The sequence below is a fragment of the Bombus pyrosoma genome, linkage group LG12 (genome assembly GCF_014825855.1).
Source record: "Bombus pyrosoma isolate SC7728 linkage group LG12, ASM1482585v1, whole genome shotgun sequence".
Lineage (NCBI taxonomy): Eukaryota > Metazoa > Arthropoda > Insecta > Hymenoptera > Apidae > Bombus > Bombus pyrosoma.
Window position 1 is genome coordinate 7,355,283 of NC_057781.1, and position 20,318 is coordinate 7,375,600.

General features: G+C 34.6%; 2 protein-coding genes across 7 annotated transcripts in view; one reads left to right on the forward strand and one right to left on the reverse strand.

Annotated features, from left to right (window-relative positions):
• Window positions 1–20,318, reverse strand: part of LOC122573300 (putative fatty acyl-CoA reductase CG5065) — a 45,904-nt gene that overhangs the window by 17,145 nt on the left and 8,441 nt on the right. For 3 of the 6 annotated variants that reach the window (XM_043739437.1, XM_043739436.1, XM_043739434.1), the window contains 3 exons: window positions 19,902–20,105; window positions 19,328–19,447; window positions 33–437 (listed from right to left, as the gene is read on the reverse strand). The exons of 1 other annotated variant lie outside the window; for it this stretch is intronic. The gene's annotated coding sequence lies outside the window, so the exon portion shown is untranslated. Of the gene's footprint in view, window positions 1–32; window positions 438–19,327; window positions 19,448–19,613; window positions 19,791–19,901; window positions 20,106–20,318 lie in introns of all 6 variants that reach the window. 2 more of the 6 variants (XM_043739438.1, XM_043739435.1) reach the window with 2 other exon arrangements.
• On the forward strand, window positions 6,150–19,228 carry LOC122573303. The gene is made up of 4 exons (XM_043739444.1): window positions 6,150–6,579; window positions 10,069–10,191; window positions 16,123–16,252; window positions 17,749–19,228. The coding sequence occupies exons 1-4, from the start codon at window positions 6,476–6,478 to the stop codon at window positions 17,797–17,799; spliced, it is 408 nt and encodes a 135-aa protein (XP_043595379.1). The 5' UTR covers window positions 6,150–6,475; the 3' UTR covers window positions 17,800–19,228.

The window sequence follows — 20,318 nt, forward strand, 5'->3', positions numbered from 1 at the left end:
AGAAAAATGAAGTATGTGTAACAATTACTTACTTGATTATCACCGATAAAATGTATTATCATTATTGGTGACTAATCCCACTTGAAATTTCGAACGATTATCGACACCATAATCGTGATGCCTGCTTAGAATCGTCGGAAAACCATTGAACGAGAAACGGATGGTCGCTTATCTTGCACGTCGTATGTATCTAGAATACGAGTGCAGCAACAGGTAAATAACGGTGTCAATTTATCGTAGACTATCCTATATCTCATTAATCACATAAGTCATGATTCCATCGAAGGCAAGCCGGTGATTTCCACTCTTGTCACGAGGTCTTTCACGTCACTGATCATAGAGGAGAAACAGCCAGCGGGATAGTCCGGGAGTTTCGCGTTATAAGCTTTGCTGACGTTGTTACTCATCGGGAAATCCGGGTAGATCGTCTTAGACGCCTTAGGGAAGGTTGAATATGAAACAGGAACTTCGCAGGCGCTTTCGTTTCTCACGAATTACCAATCTCTTTGAACAGATATACTACTGTACATAAGTATATTTAAACATCCCAAGTAATTCAATCAAACGTGATATTCTCCGTTATATTTTCAAAATTATGGTAGAAGAATGTTTCTCTGCGATTTAAGTCTTTTATTCCTTGCCTTTTTTTTTATAACTGGGATCAAATGCTTCACTGAATTTAAATTGAAACGAGGAATATGCCTAGATCACTCATGTGCATTTCTATAACTCGGTTCCATGCGTGTCTATGATGAATGACTGACATTCCAGAAAATTTATGAACTGTAGAACATAGCTGGAAACGCATATTTAAAGCGCTCTAAGATTCCAACATTGAATATACAATCAGTTCATCCATCTCTACGGGTCTAATGTTTGGCAATCCGTTGAGAAGTTTTATCATAATTATCTATGTAGTTATTATTTGTATTATTTTTGTGCTGACTAATTTTTGTAAAAGATCGATAAAATAGTAAAGGGATATGTATAGCAGGAAGAGAATCAATATTTCTCTAAGAAAGAATAAATAATTTAAAGAATGTTTTCCTTTTTTCCCGATTTTTCGACTGACGAAGATATTAACAAGACAATTAAATTGCAAAGAATTTCGTTAACTATTTCTACGCAATTTGTGTAACGTTACTAAAAATGAAATATTATTCGAGATATTTGTATCTGTTTTGCATCGTGATTATTTTTATTTCATACAGGAAATCATTAAGCGTGAACCGTCGTTTAAAGTATCGAAGCGCAACAGTGTTAACATAGATCATAGTTCATAGATCAAATTGACGATTTTCGATGCTAAAAATGAAGCAGATAACGCGTGCGAGGAATTTCAAGTACATCGCCGGCTAGGAAAGCCATTGCACAAGACTTTTATCCGATTTCTAATTCTTACGGAGCCGGTTGGAACGTTATAAGCTTAACCATCGAACGTCGAACTTCGAGCAACTCCTCTCGTTCAAGTGAATTTCGTTCGTAATGGTATAAAACCATTTTGCAAAAGAAACGCGTTAGTATCATTAGTTCGTGCCGTCGTACAGTTGCATTAAGTATAATATGGCCATTTTCGACCCATTATAATCTCGTTTTTAGAAAACAAAATATACTAAGATATATCTTTGAAATATACTATCATTCGAGCATGTAAACTTTATTTGTAGTAATTTGATTTTTGAAGAATTTTATGGTAATTTGAATTACCACGCTTTTGTGATTTTCTATAGTTTTAATTTAATGGTTTAATAAATATGAGATACGATCTGTTCAAAATAATTCAATGAAGGGCTCGGTGAACAAAATATAAACGTAAAACGTAAGAATGACACAAATGCATCTTTCTTCAAAAAATAAATTAATGAGAAAACCCTATGCATATAGTTAAAATTTTGTATTTATAAATGTCCGCAGGCTCACAAATGTTTCTGTTACAATTTAACTTTCAGTTCTATCTGTAGTTTAATTAAATACGCAAGTTCATCACTTTTAAATATTCCTTCGGGGTAATTAAGTAATAATGAAAACGATGATTACAGATACAGTTAGCTTTCAGTAAACTGGAAGAGAAACGTATATTTTAAGAAAATGGATCTGATGTACTGTAGTCTAAGTACATTTTTTCTATCTTCCAAGAATATTTGCATTTATCAAAATATAGTATTCGAAGAGCATGGAAGAAACCATTATGGGCAATTAGTTAATCTCGAAGACCTTGTGAAAGATAAAACTGAACTACGATTATGAAAAAACTTTATCCGTTATATACATTTCAGAGGATTACTCAATATTTTATCAAGTTACGTGAAAAACGTATGTGATTTTAGCTACCTAGTTTGAAGAGTAATGTACTCAATCAAACGTTTACACGTTGTACATATCGAGGAAAACATTCAGATTTTAGCACTTCACTATGTACGCAATCAAGAATGAATCACGTCTATGTAATAACAATGACGATAACTTGCTTCCAATAATTTGGAGAATTTTCTCAAGCTTTTCTCAATGACGTAAAATTACGCGAATCTTTCGATTCTGAATTCAATTATATAAAGATCCTTTTTCTTACTAAAAAAAAACCTGGGTCTATTCCATCGTTCTAAGTTCATTGAATTGCTTTTAATCATACATAATTGATAGTTTTACTAAAAGAACAAAAAGAAAAAAAAATATAGCCGAATACAAAGAATGAAACACAAATTTTTTAAAACTATTTCAACCCTCCATAATACGGTGGAACTTCAAAATTAAATATGTGTGCGAGTTTGAAGCCATATCGATATGTTAACAATTTTATTTCTTTGCTTAAGATTATACTGTTGAAATTGCTTTATGTAAATACTCGTAGATTACTGGATACCGATATAATAATTAAATACAAGACTGCAGTGATAAGTAACTAATAATATAAGATATTAAAGACATAAAGTGTATGTTAGAGTTAAGTATCTAATTACAAATTAAGCTTAGAGTATTGCAATAGACGATACAAATTAATATCTTTGAGAAAATGACGATTTTTCGCAATGTTTTTTGATGATTTAGACTCGTCCGAATATCGTTTGGAAGAGCGAATTTAGTTTATAATTGATTAAAATAATTAAATAAATATCATTTTTAATTATACGATGCATTTATACAATACAAAAGCATTGTTCATGCCAGGTTCGAAACAATGCAGACGATTTAAGAGATTTCGAGATCTCAAACGATTCTCCAAATTGCCAAAATTATTATCGTTCTCTCTCTTAGCTGAAATCCAGCACTAAAGTATTCCTACAATTATTGCAGTGCGTTCCAGAACCAGATATCGTTCCCAGAAATAATTGGGTAAAAAGTTACACTGTGTGTATCGGATACACAGAAATCTCTTGGAAGGATTCATGGGGAAACGCCATATTTACTATGGATTTCTCGAAAATGGAGGAAAGAAAATACGTCAGAAACGCAGATGCCTCTATGAACCGCTGAAAATGCACGACGCCTCCAAGTTCATGGCAGAAAGGTCATCTGGCAAGGAACAATGCCTTCTTTCCCCCCAAAATAATCTTAAGAATATTTCGTCGACCACAAGGCTGGACGATTCTGCATTCGCATCTGTGCGTCATGGTTGCCCATTCTACTCGCTTTTCATTCGGCACGCAATATGAAACGTTATCATGAGAAATGTAATCAAACGAAATGAAGATATGAAGAAGTGAAGAAGACAGTGGAATACAAAAATAAAAGAGCAGCGAAATAAAAATGTAATGGAATCATATGATAAGGAGTAATAGACCAATAAAAGAGTAAAAAGTAAAGAAATATGAGTACAGGGAAAGTATGTATATAAGAATAACGAAATCAACGAACAAAAGCTGGAAGGATGGTGAGTGGATCAATAAATATGTACATCGAACATCTGATTAATGAGCAGTGATTTCCTTAGTTCGTAAGAATTATTCTCGCAGCATTTACGTACGGAAAACAATTCCGAGAAACGAACGGATCTGGTGCAACATGGTTGCGATTTATGGAGCATGGAACGTCACCACGGAATCTCCGTGACTCGCTGCTTTAAGTCTGATAGAGTGGTGCTCCTAATGTGAAACAGTTTAGCTCGCGACTGAAGTAGAAAAATATCTCGGTAGCATTGAAGGTTGCTGTATATTACGTGTGATCATATTTATAAATAGAAATTTATGGATTTATGAGAAATTTATGAAAATATGATGAATAAAATATCTAGAAGTTTAGAAAATAATGTTTAGTCTAGAAATTTATGAAAATAATGATTTAGACAGATGCTCTTAGTTATTACCTGTGAAATTTTGGACCTGAGTCTTTAAAAACTTAATATTTCAATATCGAAGAATTACTTTGTCACGTTATGTTAGGTCATTGTCTTGAACGTAAGGAAATACTGAGACAGCTGAATGTTGACAATTAGAAAATGCTGTTTTAAGCAAATGAGTCGGAACTAGACATCAGAATCTATTGGAAAACATAATAACAACTATGATTGCGTCATTCTTACGTTCAATGGAAAAATATGAAAAATGAGTTAGTTAACAGACGAGCAACGACAATCTATCTCAACTCCGCATTCCAATTCTATCTCGCATAAATAATATAATGACGAAATGTGGTTGTTTCAGACGAATTTATAAATCATTCACGAGATTCTTCATATGAGACACAATGCATTTACACTGAAAAATACAGCAATTGTATTACGTATGACACGTAATTATACTTTTTTCCTAAAGAAATTTTATCAGGGTTCTGTTGCACAATAGTTTACCAACCAATAATACTAATAAATTAACAAGTTACAAATTACCAAGAAATAAGATTTTGTGCATACTATTTTATGCTATTCAAACTCCTGAAGCATTAAATATTGGTTTCAATTCGTGCATCAAATATGGATTCTTTCAATTCGAACATAATCAAGTCTGTAACTATTATATCATTTTCTGAACGCGATTAATACACGGCCAAGAACATGTTAAGAGGCGTATCTTTCCGTAAGATAAGTGGACACCGAATCATCGAGCCACCTGGCACGTTGACGTCTGATATTATGAAATGCCTTTCACCTTACTTTTTCATAGACTATCCTAGATTCAGAGACAATCAATCTACATTTGCAAGGAGTCATTTAGAACACCTACGTTTCTCTTTCTTCGAATTTCCAAGACGTAACTCTTGGACGTCATCAGCGAGTTTCAAACTCTCACCTTTTACATCCCGAGTAGATTATCTCGTTAGTTTCAACAATTCTCCAAGACTCCAACTAACAATAAGTTTGGTCTAAAATAAGTCTCTTTGATGATTCATCACGACTAGTTCATCCAACGAAACCTTAAACCAGTCCCATTTTGCTGTAACGAGAAGCTTCACTTGAATTTATATTTAATATCGTCGACTTTTTGGTTTACGTAGAAATCGTAGAAAGTTTGTTGTACGAAACTGTCAGGGGATCGCTACTGTGAACGATCCTGTTGCATTCATTAATAAAATAGAGCTGAAGAAACTTTATAGTTTCGATAGATTGATATTCTGTTTCTATGATACCTAAATTTCTTCGTAAAATTCCTAGAAACCTCAAGTAGACTGGAGACCAGACTATCATAAACTCATCGTGGACAATCATCCCTGAAAATTCCACGGAACTTCTCAAAATTCTCAGCGGAGTTCTAAAAAATCTCAAGCGGGAATAGATCGACCAAAACCGATCATGGTATGATGCAACCAGAATGAAAGCCGAATGAAACCAAAATCGAGCAATCCAGCATCCTCCACGCACGTATGACACTCTAAAGATTTAAGAAACGCATCGTCGTGAGCAATCACGTTCCCGAAAAATTTCGAGAAGATTTGGTCACGTCACGTGGTTGCACCGTGACCGAGCGAGCATCCCGCGTGATTCGTGGATACGCGAATCCGACGAAAGGTAGAAGTCAAGCCTCTCTTGATTATCATCTCGTATCTTTTTCTTTCTCGCTCGGTGAACGACGATAAGACCGAGACAGAAGGATAAAAAGGTGGATCCAGGGAAAAGGGTCGCAGTCCCTCGCGGAAAGAAACGCGAGGGAGGATTCGGATCGAGTGGGGTATAGGCTACGAGCTGAGTGGAGGGGGCGCAGCCGGCACTCTCCTTCGAGTATATATGCTGGAAGCGGACGAAGCTACGCTACAGTTCACCAAGAGACAAAAGCGACAAGAATAGGGTCAGATATCGGTAGAAAGGAAAAAATCGCGATTACGATAAATTGCTGAGAGATACGTGGCGATTAAACAGTTGTTAACAGTTGTTCGAGGCAAGTTCGACTCTGTGGACCGGTTGAAGAAACAGAAGTGCGAGGAGACACTGTGCAAGAAGAATCGTGTCAAACCATCGAGTCATTGAGGAATATTTCCGATTCTTCGGATACGTTTCGTTTCTTGTTTAATCATTTTTCATTTTCGTCCTCGTTGAAAGATACGAATAATGGCAGCGAATACGAGTCTGCTTGTCACGTTGATGGTGTTGTGTGTCCTAAACGTGATTCTGATGCCAGGAACGACGCACGCCAGGCCACCCTCTCTGCTCAGGTAAGAGACAGAACTTTGTGAGAAAAGATTCGCGTGCGGATTTCTCTGCTGATTTCGTGTGTTTCTCTTCTGGAACGGTCCTAGAACGTGGAATCACAGATGTATCGGACAACTTAGATATCGGGATTTTCTTAACTTTAGGCGAACTTCCTTTACATTTTTTGAAAAACGGATTAGTCTTTAAATCTCTTCGTGCAAAAGTATCTCCATATGTTGGAAACGAACTTTTAGACGTTTGTTTTCTTTGGATATCCAAAAGGGACTGTTAGAACGATATTTCTCTATTACAGGTTTCTCGACATACAGGTATTTTAATAAGCAATGTCACGAAGATGAAATATTACAAGCGATGAAAACTTCGTCGTATACACACAAAGCTAGTAGCAGAAATCTCCTCATTGTCAGTTTCACCACTTTATCCATAAGAATGGAAACCTTCTTCAACTTGTTGCACGCCCACGTGAAACTACAAAAACCCTCTATAAGCTTATCAAGCCTATTCATCACTCTGTTCTTCCAATATCCTGAACGAAATCAATGATCATTCACTCAAATTTAACCAAACGCATAAAGCAAAATGTAATCTCGAAACTCATCCGATCGTAAATATGCGTTTACCAAAAAGCTTGCCCTCTTTGTTCGAGGAAAAATCCCAGTACGACGTCAAACGAGCTCGACCGATCCTCGATCGCGATTTTTATCTGCCCGATTAATTTTATCGATCTATTTTCGACTGGTTACATTTGTCGTATCTAACATCCACCTGAAATCGCGTTACATATCGACCAATTCCTCAAAGCTTGGCAAAAGGGGAATCTTCGATGGTCGAAGGATAAATCGACGGATTTTCATTATGGCCGTGCTCTTCCTTTTTTGTTTCCTCTTTTCCGTCTAATGCCTGCCTTCCTCTATGCAGCTCCCATGCACAACGATAACGCCGTCAGAAGATAACGAGAGCTTTGTTTCACGTGTGTACGGAGATTAGCATATCGATTAAGGAGGCAAAATTGACGACGATCGACAAACGCGATATTACATTCCCTCGCAGCTTGCAATATCACCAACCACGCGCCATTTTTTCTTCTTTTTACGCGTTCGCTGCCAATATGAATTCCGTGTTATCGCGTTGACAACCTCGGGTATCGGGAAATAACAGGAAACGAAAGGTTTTAAGTTGAACGATTTAGTGGGAAAGTTACCTCTGTTATCTTGCTGGGAAAACGCGTGGGAATGGGACGTAAACCTCGTGAATTTTTTGTTAGAAGCTACTCTTCGCTGAGTTGCTTAGTACTTTCGATGCATCTCCATTGATTTTATTATTGAGAACTGGGTGCAAAAAATATTTTGTTTCAGGACTAAAGATAGTACAGTTTGAGAAAAATTATTTTCGTTTGGAGAATCTGTTAAAAATTTAGTTATTTCGAATGGTCTTTAGAATCAGAAGCAAAGATGGTAAAATATTTGGAAATTGTTAGCACACTATGTATGTCTATTATTCTCGTTACTTTTTATTCATATAAAATGTTAAATTTCACAGCTAAAGCTAAGGGAAATTATCTTTGTCAGTGTTCAATAAGAATTTCACTGTTTGCGATACTCTTTATAATAAAATTTAATAACATTGAAATTTTCGTAATTATTAAAGGAACTTTAATAATAATTGAACTTTCAAAAATTCTCGATATACCTTTAAACAAATATTAAATAATTTCTCTACTTTCCGTCTATACTTATCGTATCTTTACCATATAATGAAGTTAATATAAAAACTATTAATAAACTATTCTCGTCCAATCCAACTTCTACAAACTTCTACAAAAGAAAAATTATTTTGAACGGACTCTCAAATTTGGAAATTTTCCGATCATTCGAATCACAGATTCCATTTGTCTTTGTTAATTTTGGGTCTCATTAATCTCATTAATTCTTGAATCAAGTCACGCGCGTGAATACCGCAGACAAGTGATTAAATATTGATGGCAGATGAGAAAAACAAGGATACAGAAACGAGGGTGAACGTAAAATTTTCAAGGAAACTGCATGATCGCCCCGTGAATACTGAATTCGCAACAGATTGCAAAGAAAAGCGATGGCCGAGGGACAACGACCTGCTAATCAATTAAGATAGTTTCCACGGAGCTGCAGTACAGCTACAGCTGATCTTGCGAGAGTGATTTGCGACACTGATTTCACAGCTCTTCGCGTGAAAGTTTGCTTACTGATGTAATTACGGTCTTCGCTTGCTGCAAGTCACGGTTGCGTGTTTCAACTGGCTGATTCGCTAAACAAGGCGCAACAGTCGTTTCAACTGCTGTTTCAACTTCTTTGTTTTTAATTTAAATATCTGTCGTTGTAAAAAAGAAAAGAAAAGGAATGAAAGAGAGAAAAGGAAAGAAAATAAATAATTTGAAATATTATATACTACTGACATTTTTATCATACAGCGCCCAGTGAGTGTAATTCAATGCAACAAGTTACAGCAATCATTTCAAAGCTTTATTTCATTTTCCCTCATCTTCTTTTTTTTAGATAATAGCTTCCGTAAAGAGAAGAGAAAAGAGAGAGAGAGAGAGAGAGAAAGAAATAGAGAGGAAGTAAATAATTTGAAACAAGTTGTAAAGATTCTTATCGTACTGTGCCACTGAGTTGGTTTTACACTTCACACAATTAATCGTATAATACCTGAAATTGAACGGAAACACGAGGTTTCGCGTGATGAGTCAGTATGTAGGTTACGCTACGATACGTGAAAATTATTCAACGAGTTTAATTATAGCAGCTCGTTCTTTGGGGATTGAAGGAATCTTATATCGACTTTTCCCCCTTCTTCTCTTTTTTCCTGTTTCTATGATACGGAAAATTACTCGTATCTATTCGAACCGTGAGTTGAGTTAATTATAGACACCTGTTCCAGGAATACGCGCATATTTAAGGATATACGGAAGTATTCTTAAGATTTCCCGGTTCTGAAGGCTACCCGAAATAATACCTAACCATCTGTTATATTAAATTATCATATAGTTTTTATATGATAATTTCTCTATCTATTCTAACTTCTTCCTACAACCTTTATCCTACTTTCACTTTCTACCTATACTCTGTATAATTCTACATTGTATCGTGCGGTTTAATAATAACCATTTAATTACAAACGAGTGTTCTTATCGATTATTAAATTTATAGAATTCGTAGTTAAAAATATGCCCAACGTTCACTAGATAAGAATAAAATAATGTTCCTATTTTTGCGACAGACTACCGATAAATTCGATCTTTACAGAAAGATTATAGAAAGTCAAAAATACACACTTCACTTCGATTATCGACCATTTTTCTCCTTGTATCATCATTATCGGTGATCTAAATCGTTTAATAAAATTTTTTAATTTGTCTATATTCAAACTTATTTGAAATTTCCCTTTGTCACGTCGACGAATTATAAGTAATTGTTAATATAATTAGTAATAGTCATTCCTCGTTTGTTTTGTAGTCGTCAGAGGCGTGTATCGGATCAAAGACTCGCTGAAATAGAGACACTTCTGGGGTTGGAAAATGTGAGGGGAAAAGTAGTGACGGTTCCAGTTGCATTCGGCGTGTTGGATCCAGATAAGATGTGAGTAATTACTTTAATAGCCTGTAATTATTTAAACTCGCCTTTTATCTCTGCTGATTTATTCTTATCAAGCCAAAGTTACTAATAAAAACATTCTTTCCTATTACGTTTGCAAAACGACTAGATAAGCAAAGAGTTGCTCATCTCCGTTCCAAAATTCGAACTCTTTCCAGCTTCACTCTTAAATTTCGATCGTTTTTCGTTTCTTCTTTTTCTCTTGTATTGTAAATTTTAATTTCGCCTTTACCGTTTTGATAGAAAGAAAGTAAATTTGTATATTGGAAGTAAAAAGATCAAGGAAATCGTATCTATAGGTCAGTACGACTGAAAAGTTCAACGAAAAAATAATAAAAATATAGCTTTTTTCTAGGGAACGATTTATAAGATGCTACTATTCTTTTAGAGAATCTCGTCGTTAATTTTCCAACTCTTTACGAGTACGTTTAGTAATGTATTTTAATATTTATGAACGTACTGAGTTTTCTATTAAAGTTTAGAACGATCAACGATTCTATTCTAAAATTAAAGATTTATTCACAAGTCACTCGTATCAAATTTTCTCCGAACTGCTCGATAATAATCGTCAAACTCCGAGATAATGTATCAGGTCATTTTATAAGTTCAACAAAACAAGCAAGAAGAAACGAAGTTGAGGTTCGGTGTTTCGATCAGCAATGCATTCGCCGTTATTTTAAAGAATATCCCTGCCATTTTCAATTCTTCAATTTCACCTTGCATATCATAATTTCAATATCAGAAGTAACTTCTGAATTCCATTCTCAAGATTACAATTTAAATGTAAGAAGTAATTTTAAATACTATACTTTGTGTCGCAATTTACATATAAGGAGCTACAATTTCATCTTCAGAATTAAAATTTGAGTATGAGAAATCAAAATTAACGATTTATCGTGCGATTGGTCGCAGTTAATCGATATACAAGTCCATTATCAAACATCGAATTTTGTCTAGTTCGTTCAAGAATCCTTCGCTCACCGTGAGATTTAGATCATGCCATATATATATATATATATATATATATATATATATATATATATATATATAAACGAGTCACTCTAAAATTTGGTTTATGTGAACGATAACCTCGAAGGGAAAGAACCACGACTCGATTTTACATAACGATCGCCATTCGAGTTCAACGTGATCGTTAACCACGAGATACGAAAAGAATCTTTCTTTTTATCATCGAGTGACAATACCATGAATCACGAACTCTTTTCCATCTCTCCTCCGCTTCCCTTTCCTCCTCTTCCCCCAAAAAAACAAAGAGAAAAAAGAAAGAGTGACTATGATTACGAATGAATCGTACGGCGCGAAACGAATGAATTTTGCTAATTCTTCGAGCAGGAGGAAGACAGAACCGCCCCTGTTGTATCATCGTCTACACAGACGTGCCAAAAATATCAATCTATTTAAAAAAAAAAAAAGGAGAAGAATACGAAAAAAGTAAAGAAGAAATAACTATTCTGGTGGTGCAACGTGTCTGGCTTTAGGTTCAGGAATCTCCGAGTGGAAAACACGACGCTCGCCAAGCATTCTTTATTTTCAATCCCTTAAGTACACGGGTATATTTTCACAAATTTTTACGTTCCATTCAAATGCAAAAAAAATGGTATAAATACAGGGCGTCCGAAAAGGTCGGGATAAAACTTATACTGCATATCAATAGGGTCTAGTGAGTAAAAGGAAGTTCGTATAAACTTAAAATCGTACGCATAAAATTGTTTTGCTAGTTATAAAAGATAAATGTTCGAAGGTTTTCTCCTTCTGCAAGAATACAGACTTCTTCCATTCGTCGAACTAACGATTATCGAACAAAGCTGATCTCTTCTGTTTCTATCACGATTTTCGTGAAACACGGTTTCGCGTGTTTCCATTGTATATAATACAATATAAAGTAACGTAAATTACCGTGAATAAGTAAATTATATTAATTTTAGAGAACAAAATTATTCCCCACGTGACGATATTTTGACATGAATATTTGTTTCTTTTAATATCTTCGGAAACACAAATGGGATTGTCAATAAGCAATTCCCGCATATTTCACGAAATTTTCATTTCGTCGTCTATTCGATGCGACAACCGAATTGTCGGATAAGTCTTAGACGTAGAAGATTAAACAGAATGCGTATTCGGTATAATTGTATTATTACAAACTGTTGGAACAAAGTTTATAATTCGTATCTAGAAGGAATATTTATTCTATAATATTCGTTCAAAAATAAATAGTTGGACTACAAACTTAAAGTATTAGCTGGAAACTAACTAAAGTATTTAAACGACTAGGGGTGCGCTTTAAAATTTTTCCCGATGCGAATTTCCATGTCAAATAATCAATTGATTCGTGGGAGTAAATACGAATGAAAGAAAGAGGAAAAATACGCGGGAAATGTATGGCACGTTCGGCATTGAAATTCAACTTGTTGCTTCGTGTTCGCGTGACGAGGGCGGAAACCACCCTCAAACGAGACCTTCGAACGTGCAGGCTGATAGAGGGTTGGGCGAGTCACGTAAGATAAGAAAGAACGGCCTATTAACGTCGAAAGACATGTCGTCAGTAAGTCTTCGGAGGACACTAGTTGTTTCTCGAGACGTTATTATCTTCGCACCACCGTTCTTAAGAAAAATGATTTTCGTTTCGCCGGGTGGTGGTGTGGAGTATTGCGTCGCACGGAATAATAGAAACATACGGATGAATTGATTATTTTATTCGATGTTACTTTTTGTTACTAGTAATGTTGCTATTACCAATGTTATTGACGTTATCACTACACGAAGTGATATTTTTATTTTCTTTTTCATGGGGTGTGAATTTAATTTTGATAGTCTTGATATTTGATGTTAAATTTTTCTCTAGAAATGTAGTATAATATAAAGGTACACAGGGATCTAATGGACGTTGTGCGAAAATGTTTCTATTTGCACCATTCGCTTCGGACAGGTGCTGAAAATCGAATACAAAGAAAGCGTTTGTTATCGTTCTAAGAATGGGCTCCCCGTTGGTATTTTGCAAGAATAAAGTTCGAAAATAAACAATTGTTAAAAAAAGACCACTGTGCGTTAAAAACAGCAACGCAAATATCGAAAGTAATATTGAGACTGAAATGCAAGATGGAATAACAGAGAAAGAATTCGCTTAACGGTTTATTCTTCTCGTGTATTCTCTTTCGGATTAATCAGCATCTCCTCTTGTATATCAGACATTACTTTCCAAGCAATATCCACAGTCCTATGTAAACGGATATCGTATCAAATTTATGTAAAATTATGTAGCTATGGGGTATTATATTGCACCATACTATAACCTAACCAAGCTCAGGTAGAACAGCTCTGTTTCAGAATGAGACAGAATAGAATATGACCAAAGAAAAGTTGGGATAATAGATTACTATAATTTTATTATACAAAGTAGTATCGCAAGAGTGTAAATTGGAACGTCTACTTGAGCTTGTTGGAAAAAGTTGAAATGAAAACAGTAATATTATTCCAGTCAAAAGAAATAATTCTTAAGTAAAAGTAGTATAAACAGTTACCATTGAAAAGTTTTATATCCGTGTTGTATGTGTTGGATAAAATATTTTGAAACTTCATTAGCACTGTAATGAGACACGAATGCAATGATTGTATTGGTCAACTTTGAAAGCAATCTGAAAATGTATATAGAAATTACAAGATATTCATTGCGAATATATATTTAATAAAAGATCAGTATATTTAGCATGAATAGTAATCTTAAGCATGTAAAGATTTAAGATTTATTAATATAATGAATAATTGTCTGTTTAAATATTTGCACTAAGTATTTTATAAATTTGTACATATTTCTTCAAATCTGTTTCAAATTCTAGTTTATTACAGAAGAATCGTGATAATTGGCCCGACGAAAATGCTAATGAAATTTCAAAATGTATCATCTAATACACATATTAATACAAGGTGTCTAAAAGTGGTCAAATACTTTCACGGGTCTGTATATTTGCTCCCATACGTAGGCGGAGTAGTACGATCAAAGGGATCCTCGTAGAGGAAGAACGAAGAAAAGCGACGACGGAAAAGGAAACGATAATAGAATGTATAACCCTGCTACCTTACTCCGAATGCCTTCCGAATAAATTCTTATTCAGACGTTAACACGACCGGCTTCAGGGAAATTCGCTTTAAAGTTAAAACGAACAGCTCTTCCCTTTTTACTAATTTCGTAACGTCAACATCTGCACTCTGAACTAATGTGTCCATAGAAATTTCCCTCGTTCTCTTCTACTTGTCATTTCATTTAACATTCGCGTGTAAACGTGAAGAAATACACGAAAAGATAGAGATTTCCAAACAATGGGCCGACCATGTCAAATCTCTTTCCTCCTTTAACGAACCATTGAAATTCGAAAAGATTTCTCTACGTCGAAAGATCTTCCTCGCGAAGTGGTAGGAAAAGAGAAAGGATGATGGAACGAAGGAGGAAGTCCTATTGCGTTGGCGTTCGTTCTTCGACTGCAAGCTCGTTGCAACGTGAACCAGAGCTTCTAACCGCGTTTATATTCTTAGATCGAGAGAGTTCGTGCCGCGCAAATCGAGAGAAATTCGCGATGCAAATTCGATTGGACTCGCGTGTTCCTCGGTTTCGTGACTAGCCAATGGGCTTCTTCTAATCTAGCTCGCTGCGTGTAGAATTATTCATCGTCGAAATTCGTGACAAGAGCCACGGAGAAGCTCGGGTGGTTGGAAGAACGCGGATGAGACGGCTATCAGTATTCGGAAATTACGTGCTCAGTGCGAATTTAGACGAATTTAGAGAGAATTCAGGATCCTGTTGCTTTAAATGCTCTTTCGAGAGCGCTTAAACATTTAGCACCGAATTGTAGTATCGAGATCAATATTTTGCAGGTGGATTTTAGATTCTAGATTCCACGTACGTTATACATAATACATTTCGGATTAGAAATGTTACGTGGAATATCTGATTAGACGCAGATCCACGGATATACGTATATCTATGATCTTTTATATTATCATGCTACAGGAGAATTTCATCTCGCCATTATCATTAGAATTTCGGTAGTTGTAGCCTGACGGCTTCTTTTCTTTTTCTATCCTTTTGTTTTGTTTTTTAGTGTCCTATGTATTTATGGAAAATTCAAAGGAGCGAAAATGTGCAAAAGAGAGAAAATACACGAGCAAAATAAAACAGAATAGATGATACGAATCTGGAATGTAGGTTTCGTTTTGTTAATTACCTTAATAAAAATAAGAATTTACATAAACATCGTGAATGTAATAATCATCGTTGAAATCTTAACTTTCGCAGACCAGTTTGATGATCGAGCGTTAATTATGTGGCACTGTGTTGTTGCATTTTATTATCGAGGCTTGCATCATTCCCACGACTTATCGAGAGTCCCGGCGATAAGAATAATTCGTAATTCGTATGATGATGAATGATTCTCCACGAATGCATGCTCGACAGTTTATTTCATCAGCACGTGTCACCCTCTTTTTTACTTTCAACCACGTGTGAAACGCGTGATCGCGTGAAATTTCAAGCGCTTATTCTTCGAACAGGAAAAAAGAAAAGGACGAAAAAACGACGGCGAAAAACGAAATACGAAGCAAGAAGGAGTCGTGTGGAAGAAAGGCGTGAATATTCCGTTCGAACACATGGCGGGAACGTTGAACCGCGCGTAATCTTCCATTGAATCTCGAAAATTTTTTATCAAACGGTCATTTTAGTGGGTCATCTGGTTATTACGATCCTCCGCTGATCATTATAATTTCTATTTATAGACACGACAGATCCATAAAAATTGAAATGATCAAAGCGAAATTTCCATCTTATATCGCGTTTTCTTTAGTACAAATTTTCATTTTGATTATAACATTTTTTCTAATTTCCCGCTCTATTTCTCATTGCAGAGGCCGTAGACGAAGATCCGCCACGAATAACAGACTCGAAACTCTGCAACGTATAATGAAGATTATCGCTAACAGTCCTGACACGCTTAATGAAAACATGCTCGGAGAAAGGATGCTCTCTTTGCCAGTGGTAAGTTCGAAATAATCGAATCTATGATTTAAAACGAAGGGAAAGAAATGATTTTCTATAAATCCTACAAATTACATAGATTACGTATTTTTAGTACGTTAGGTATTTTAACATCGAGTATTCTGAACATTAATCGATCAATTCCGATATATATATATTAAATATTTTAACGAATTTTATGCCATTTCATGTTTCCCAAAGTAAAGGTAATACAGAGTGCGATTCTTGTCATTTAACTATGCGACACCTGTTCAGAATTGAAATAAGAAATATCCTATTTTCGAATAGAAATTCCAATAAATTTCACTTCATTCTAAAATCTTTTCGTTACATTTACGCCTCGAAATGACTAAGAGTTTCATTAGATTATTGAAACATCATGCAACACTATTTCCACATGGTTATGTAAGTTGCATAGTTCGTGTCATGAGGTAATCTATCGCGTTAGCAACGTAATTCCTATTTTTTCTAGATGGCATAAAATTAGTGATAATTTGCCGCGAAAGAAAACTTCACTGGCACGCGCCTAAGTATCAGTCATGAAATTTATTGTAAAACGTGCTGTGTTCTCGTGATAGATTCATATTCCTTCTTCGTTTCTTCAGCATGTATAATCGTTTTCTATTAATGTTTGTTTTATCGTCGATTTGCATTTCATGAAATGGTAATCGTTCGTGGTCAAAGACAAATATTCGTAGTCGTTAAATTGATCGTGCCTCAGATTAGAACGTAGTTAACCGGTTTATTAACTGTCACATAGATAACATCAAAGTATCGCAATACATTATGAACATCACTGTTTTATTGTCGCCCGAAGCTAATTATGGAAATATACATGCAAGAGAATACTTATGTTTTTTAATCTTGCACTTGTAATAATTGAATTATTGAATCGATGGCATAAGAGTTACGCTATTAGTACTATACGCGTTATTGATTATCTAGAACTGATTTTAATCCATCAAGAACCATACGATGAAGTGTGCGAAAGTTGTGTAGCATAACATTATTAAATATTATTGATGAAGGTACAAAATAATGTATTACAATGATAGATACCTCTACAGAAATCCATTACAAATAGAAAGCGCGAAAAGAAGTCCTATAATCGAAAAAAAAGAAATAGTCTATTCTATCGGTATAAAATACTTCGATTTCTTCAAATTTCGTAAAGTCGTAGGATTTGCATAGAATTAAATAAAACCCAATAATCTGAATGAAATAAAACTAGAGATGAAACATGGTCGTTGATGGGTTAATATTCAGAACCATAGTATCAAATAATAGTAACAAGAGTCGTTCCATTTTAAGAGTAACGAATCTTTATTTGCAAAGTGTAATTAGGAAAAGAGAATTTAACGAGTCTCTATTTTTTTAATTATCAAAAATGATACTTCAAACTAACGTCCCTCGAGGTATAGAGAGATATTTATAAAATCGCCAAAATTATTGTCTAAGGACTGAATTAATCAAGAACATTTTTTTTTTAATTTCAGAAGTTGAAAGAGAGCCGACTAGGCGTCGACGGCGAATATTCGTATATATAATTCCATGGCACAAAGTCGCGCTAAAACACAGGGCGAACAAGAAGACAGAGTCGAGAGAACGAAAAGCATTTAAGCGTAAAAAATGAAAAATACAAAAAAAAGAGAAAAACAAGAATCGAAGACGAACATCAAGAAAAATCGTCGAAGGAATAAGAGGCGAAGGAAAATTACAAAAAGAAAATATTATATACGATCTCTCGACCCTAAAATCCGCCTGAACAGTATTACGGACCGTCCTCCGTCCGAGCTTAAACTCTTAAACGAACTTACACTATTAGATCACTAAGTAATTATAACCAAGGAGCAGAGGAAAAAGACAGCAACGATCATTCTTGTCTCGATGAAGAAATCGAAGAGAAAATTTCGAAGAATTTCGTGATTTCCTTCGATTTTTAATTTGTTCCTTAACGCGTGCGTCCTCTATGTTTCTTTCATTTATTTTTTATAATTTAGCAACATAGTAATTTATGATATTTATTTAAGTAGCCTTATTTATTCTTTGTTGACCGTATTATTTGTAGACTGGTTTATTTGAATTTTTCTTTTATTTGTTTCTAAACGTCTGCAAAGAGTATTCTGTGTTGCGTGTAAGGAAAACGCGTCTATGGTCTCTCTTTTTCTCATTTTTGTTTTATATTTTAAGAATAATCTCTTTTTAAGAATAATTTTGCGTGGATGACAAGATACTGGTGAGTGATTTTTATATGGATGGAGAATGGATAATTACTGGCTTGCTTTCACGATCTCGCGATTTTTAAACGCGCCTTAATCTTAGGTTTTGTTAGATCTTTCGAATGTATACGGTGGATTAACGATCGTGGTCTGTAGAAAACCCCGGATATCCAACTTCTGCCTTAGCATTGAAATATGATTTTATAATAATCGAATAGAATTATGAATGATGCGGGCCACCGTGGAAAATGTATTAATTAGAAAGATCGATTATTTTCAACCATTTCGTATTAAGATGTGATTCATTTTATTTATTGTTTTGTAAAGTTAGTTAATACGAATATTATTGTATTAATTTATTAGCGCAACTAAGAAGGAATAGAAGTAAGAGAAAGGAAGAAATGTAATTAATGTTAACGATATCGTTCGTTAAGGTTAATAGTCTTCTCACGAAACAATCGAATTTTTTCGCTCTATCTTTATCCAAGCTCTATGTAATTGTCGTATATATGTTCGACACTATATATTTCCTATATGTTATTTATTTATTTATTTATTTATTTAGTTTACGTCGTACGTAGGAGCCAACAAAGTATTAAAGACAATGTCGTGATAGTATCGCGATTTCGATCGATCAAAATCAAGATCGACACGTTCGAGACAATTTCACCGATCGTTCACTCTTTTATTGACTGTGCGTATTATTTTGTTTATTTAAATAGAATAAAAAGAATAGTAATCAGCTATACATGAAAAATCGTCTCCTTCAATTTATTCCGGAATCTTTATCCTTCCTCGAAAGTATCTCTCCTTTATGTATATCGCAAAATATCAAAAATTATTATTTCTATTTTACCTTGGTAAATTAATTAAAAATACGCATCTGAGCTCCCTCTGGAGAAACTTTAGGTGAATTATTCCATGCTGTCGGTAAACGAGGTTATTTCGATATTTATTCGAACTGTACGTCGAATGACTGTAAACAAATGCAGATTCATTAGTTATATAATTCTAGAGGAAAATGAAAAATTTGTAGGAAGAAAGATTTGTGGAATTTCTACGAGGAAAGCTTTTAGGAACGGTGTATTAAAACGAACTTCCGTAAATACTAATAAAAATTAAATACTTCGTAAGATAAATACCTCGTAATATTAAAATGCCATGGTTTAATTAAACTTTACAATTTAATTACAGGAAAATAGTATAGAAAACCGTCTAACGTAATTAGGAGCCGTGTACAAAACAGTAATTCCACAGAAATTGTACATTTCACCGGCTACGCTACTTTGCGACGATTTCAACACGATGCTTATTAGAAACTAATAACGTTAAATATTTTTGAAATTATTATATATTTGCACGGAGGACTTCGTACGATTATTCTTAACGTCCTAAACTTTATTACCGCGCAGAAAATTATTTAGATGTACCTGCTTTATTTTGGGAATATTTCCTGTTCGATGGTCTGACTAAAGACGACTCGTACTACTGACAGTGGAGTTAGTGGAATAAGTCTATCTGTTCTAAGCAGATCCGATCGGGACCCTCGTTTCTCTCAAAAGACCACTTTTGTCAACCTTCTAGAATAAACCGGTAGATGAAATATTGCTGCTTCAAATAGTAGAAACTAAACTCTGGAAATTCAAATGTTGGGAAGTAAGTTTTGGGATCGTAGTTTTCTCTAAACATAGAAGAATGGAAGGAATTACATATATATACTTTTTATATTTTACTTTTATTAAATTGGCATAGAAGAGGGAAGATTTATAATTCTGTTTAATTTCAGTGTACTTTACTAGAAAGAAAAATCGTTACTAGATATCTTACCATTTTCCTTCCATTTTCCA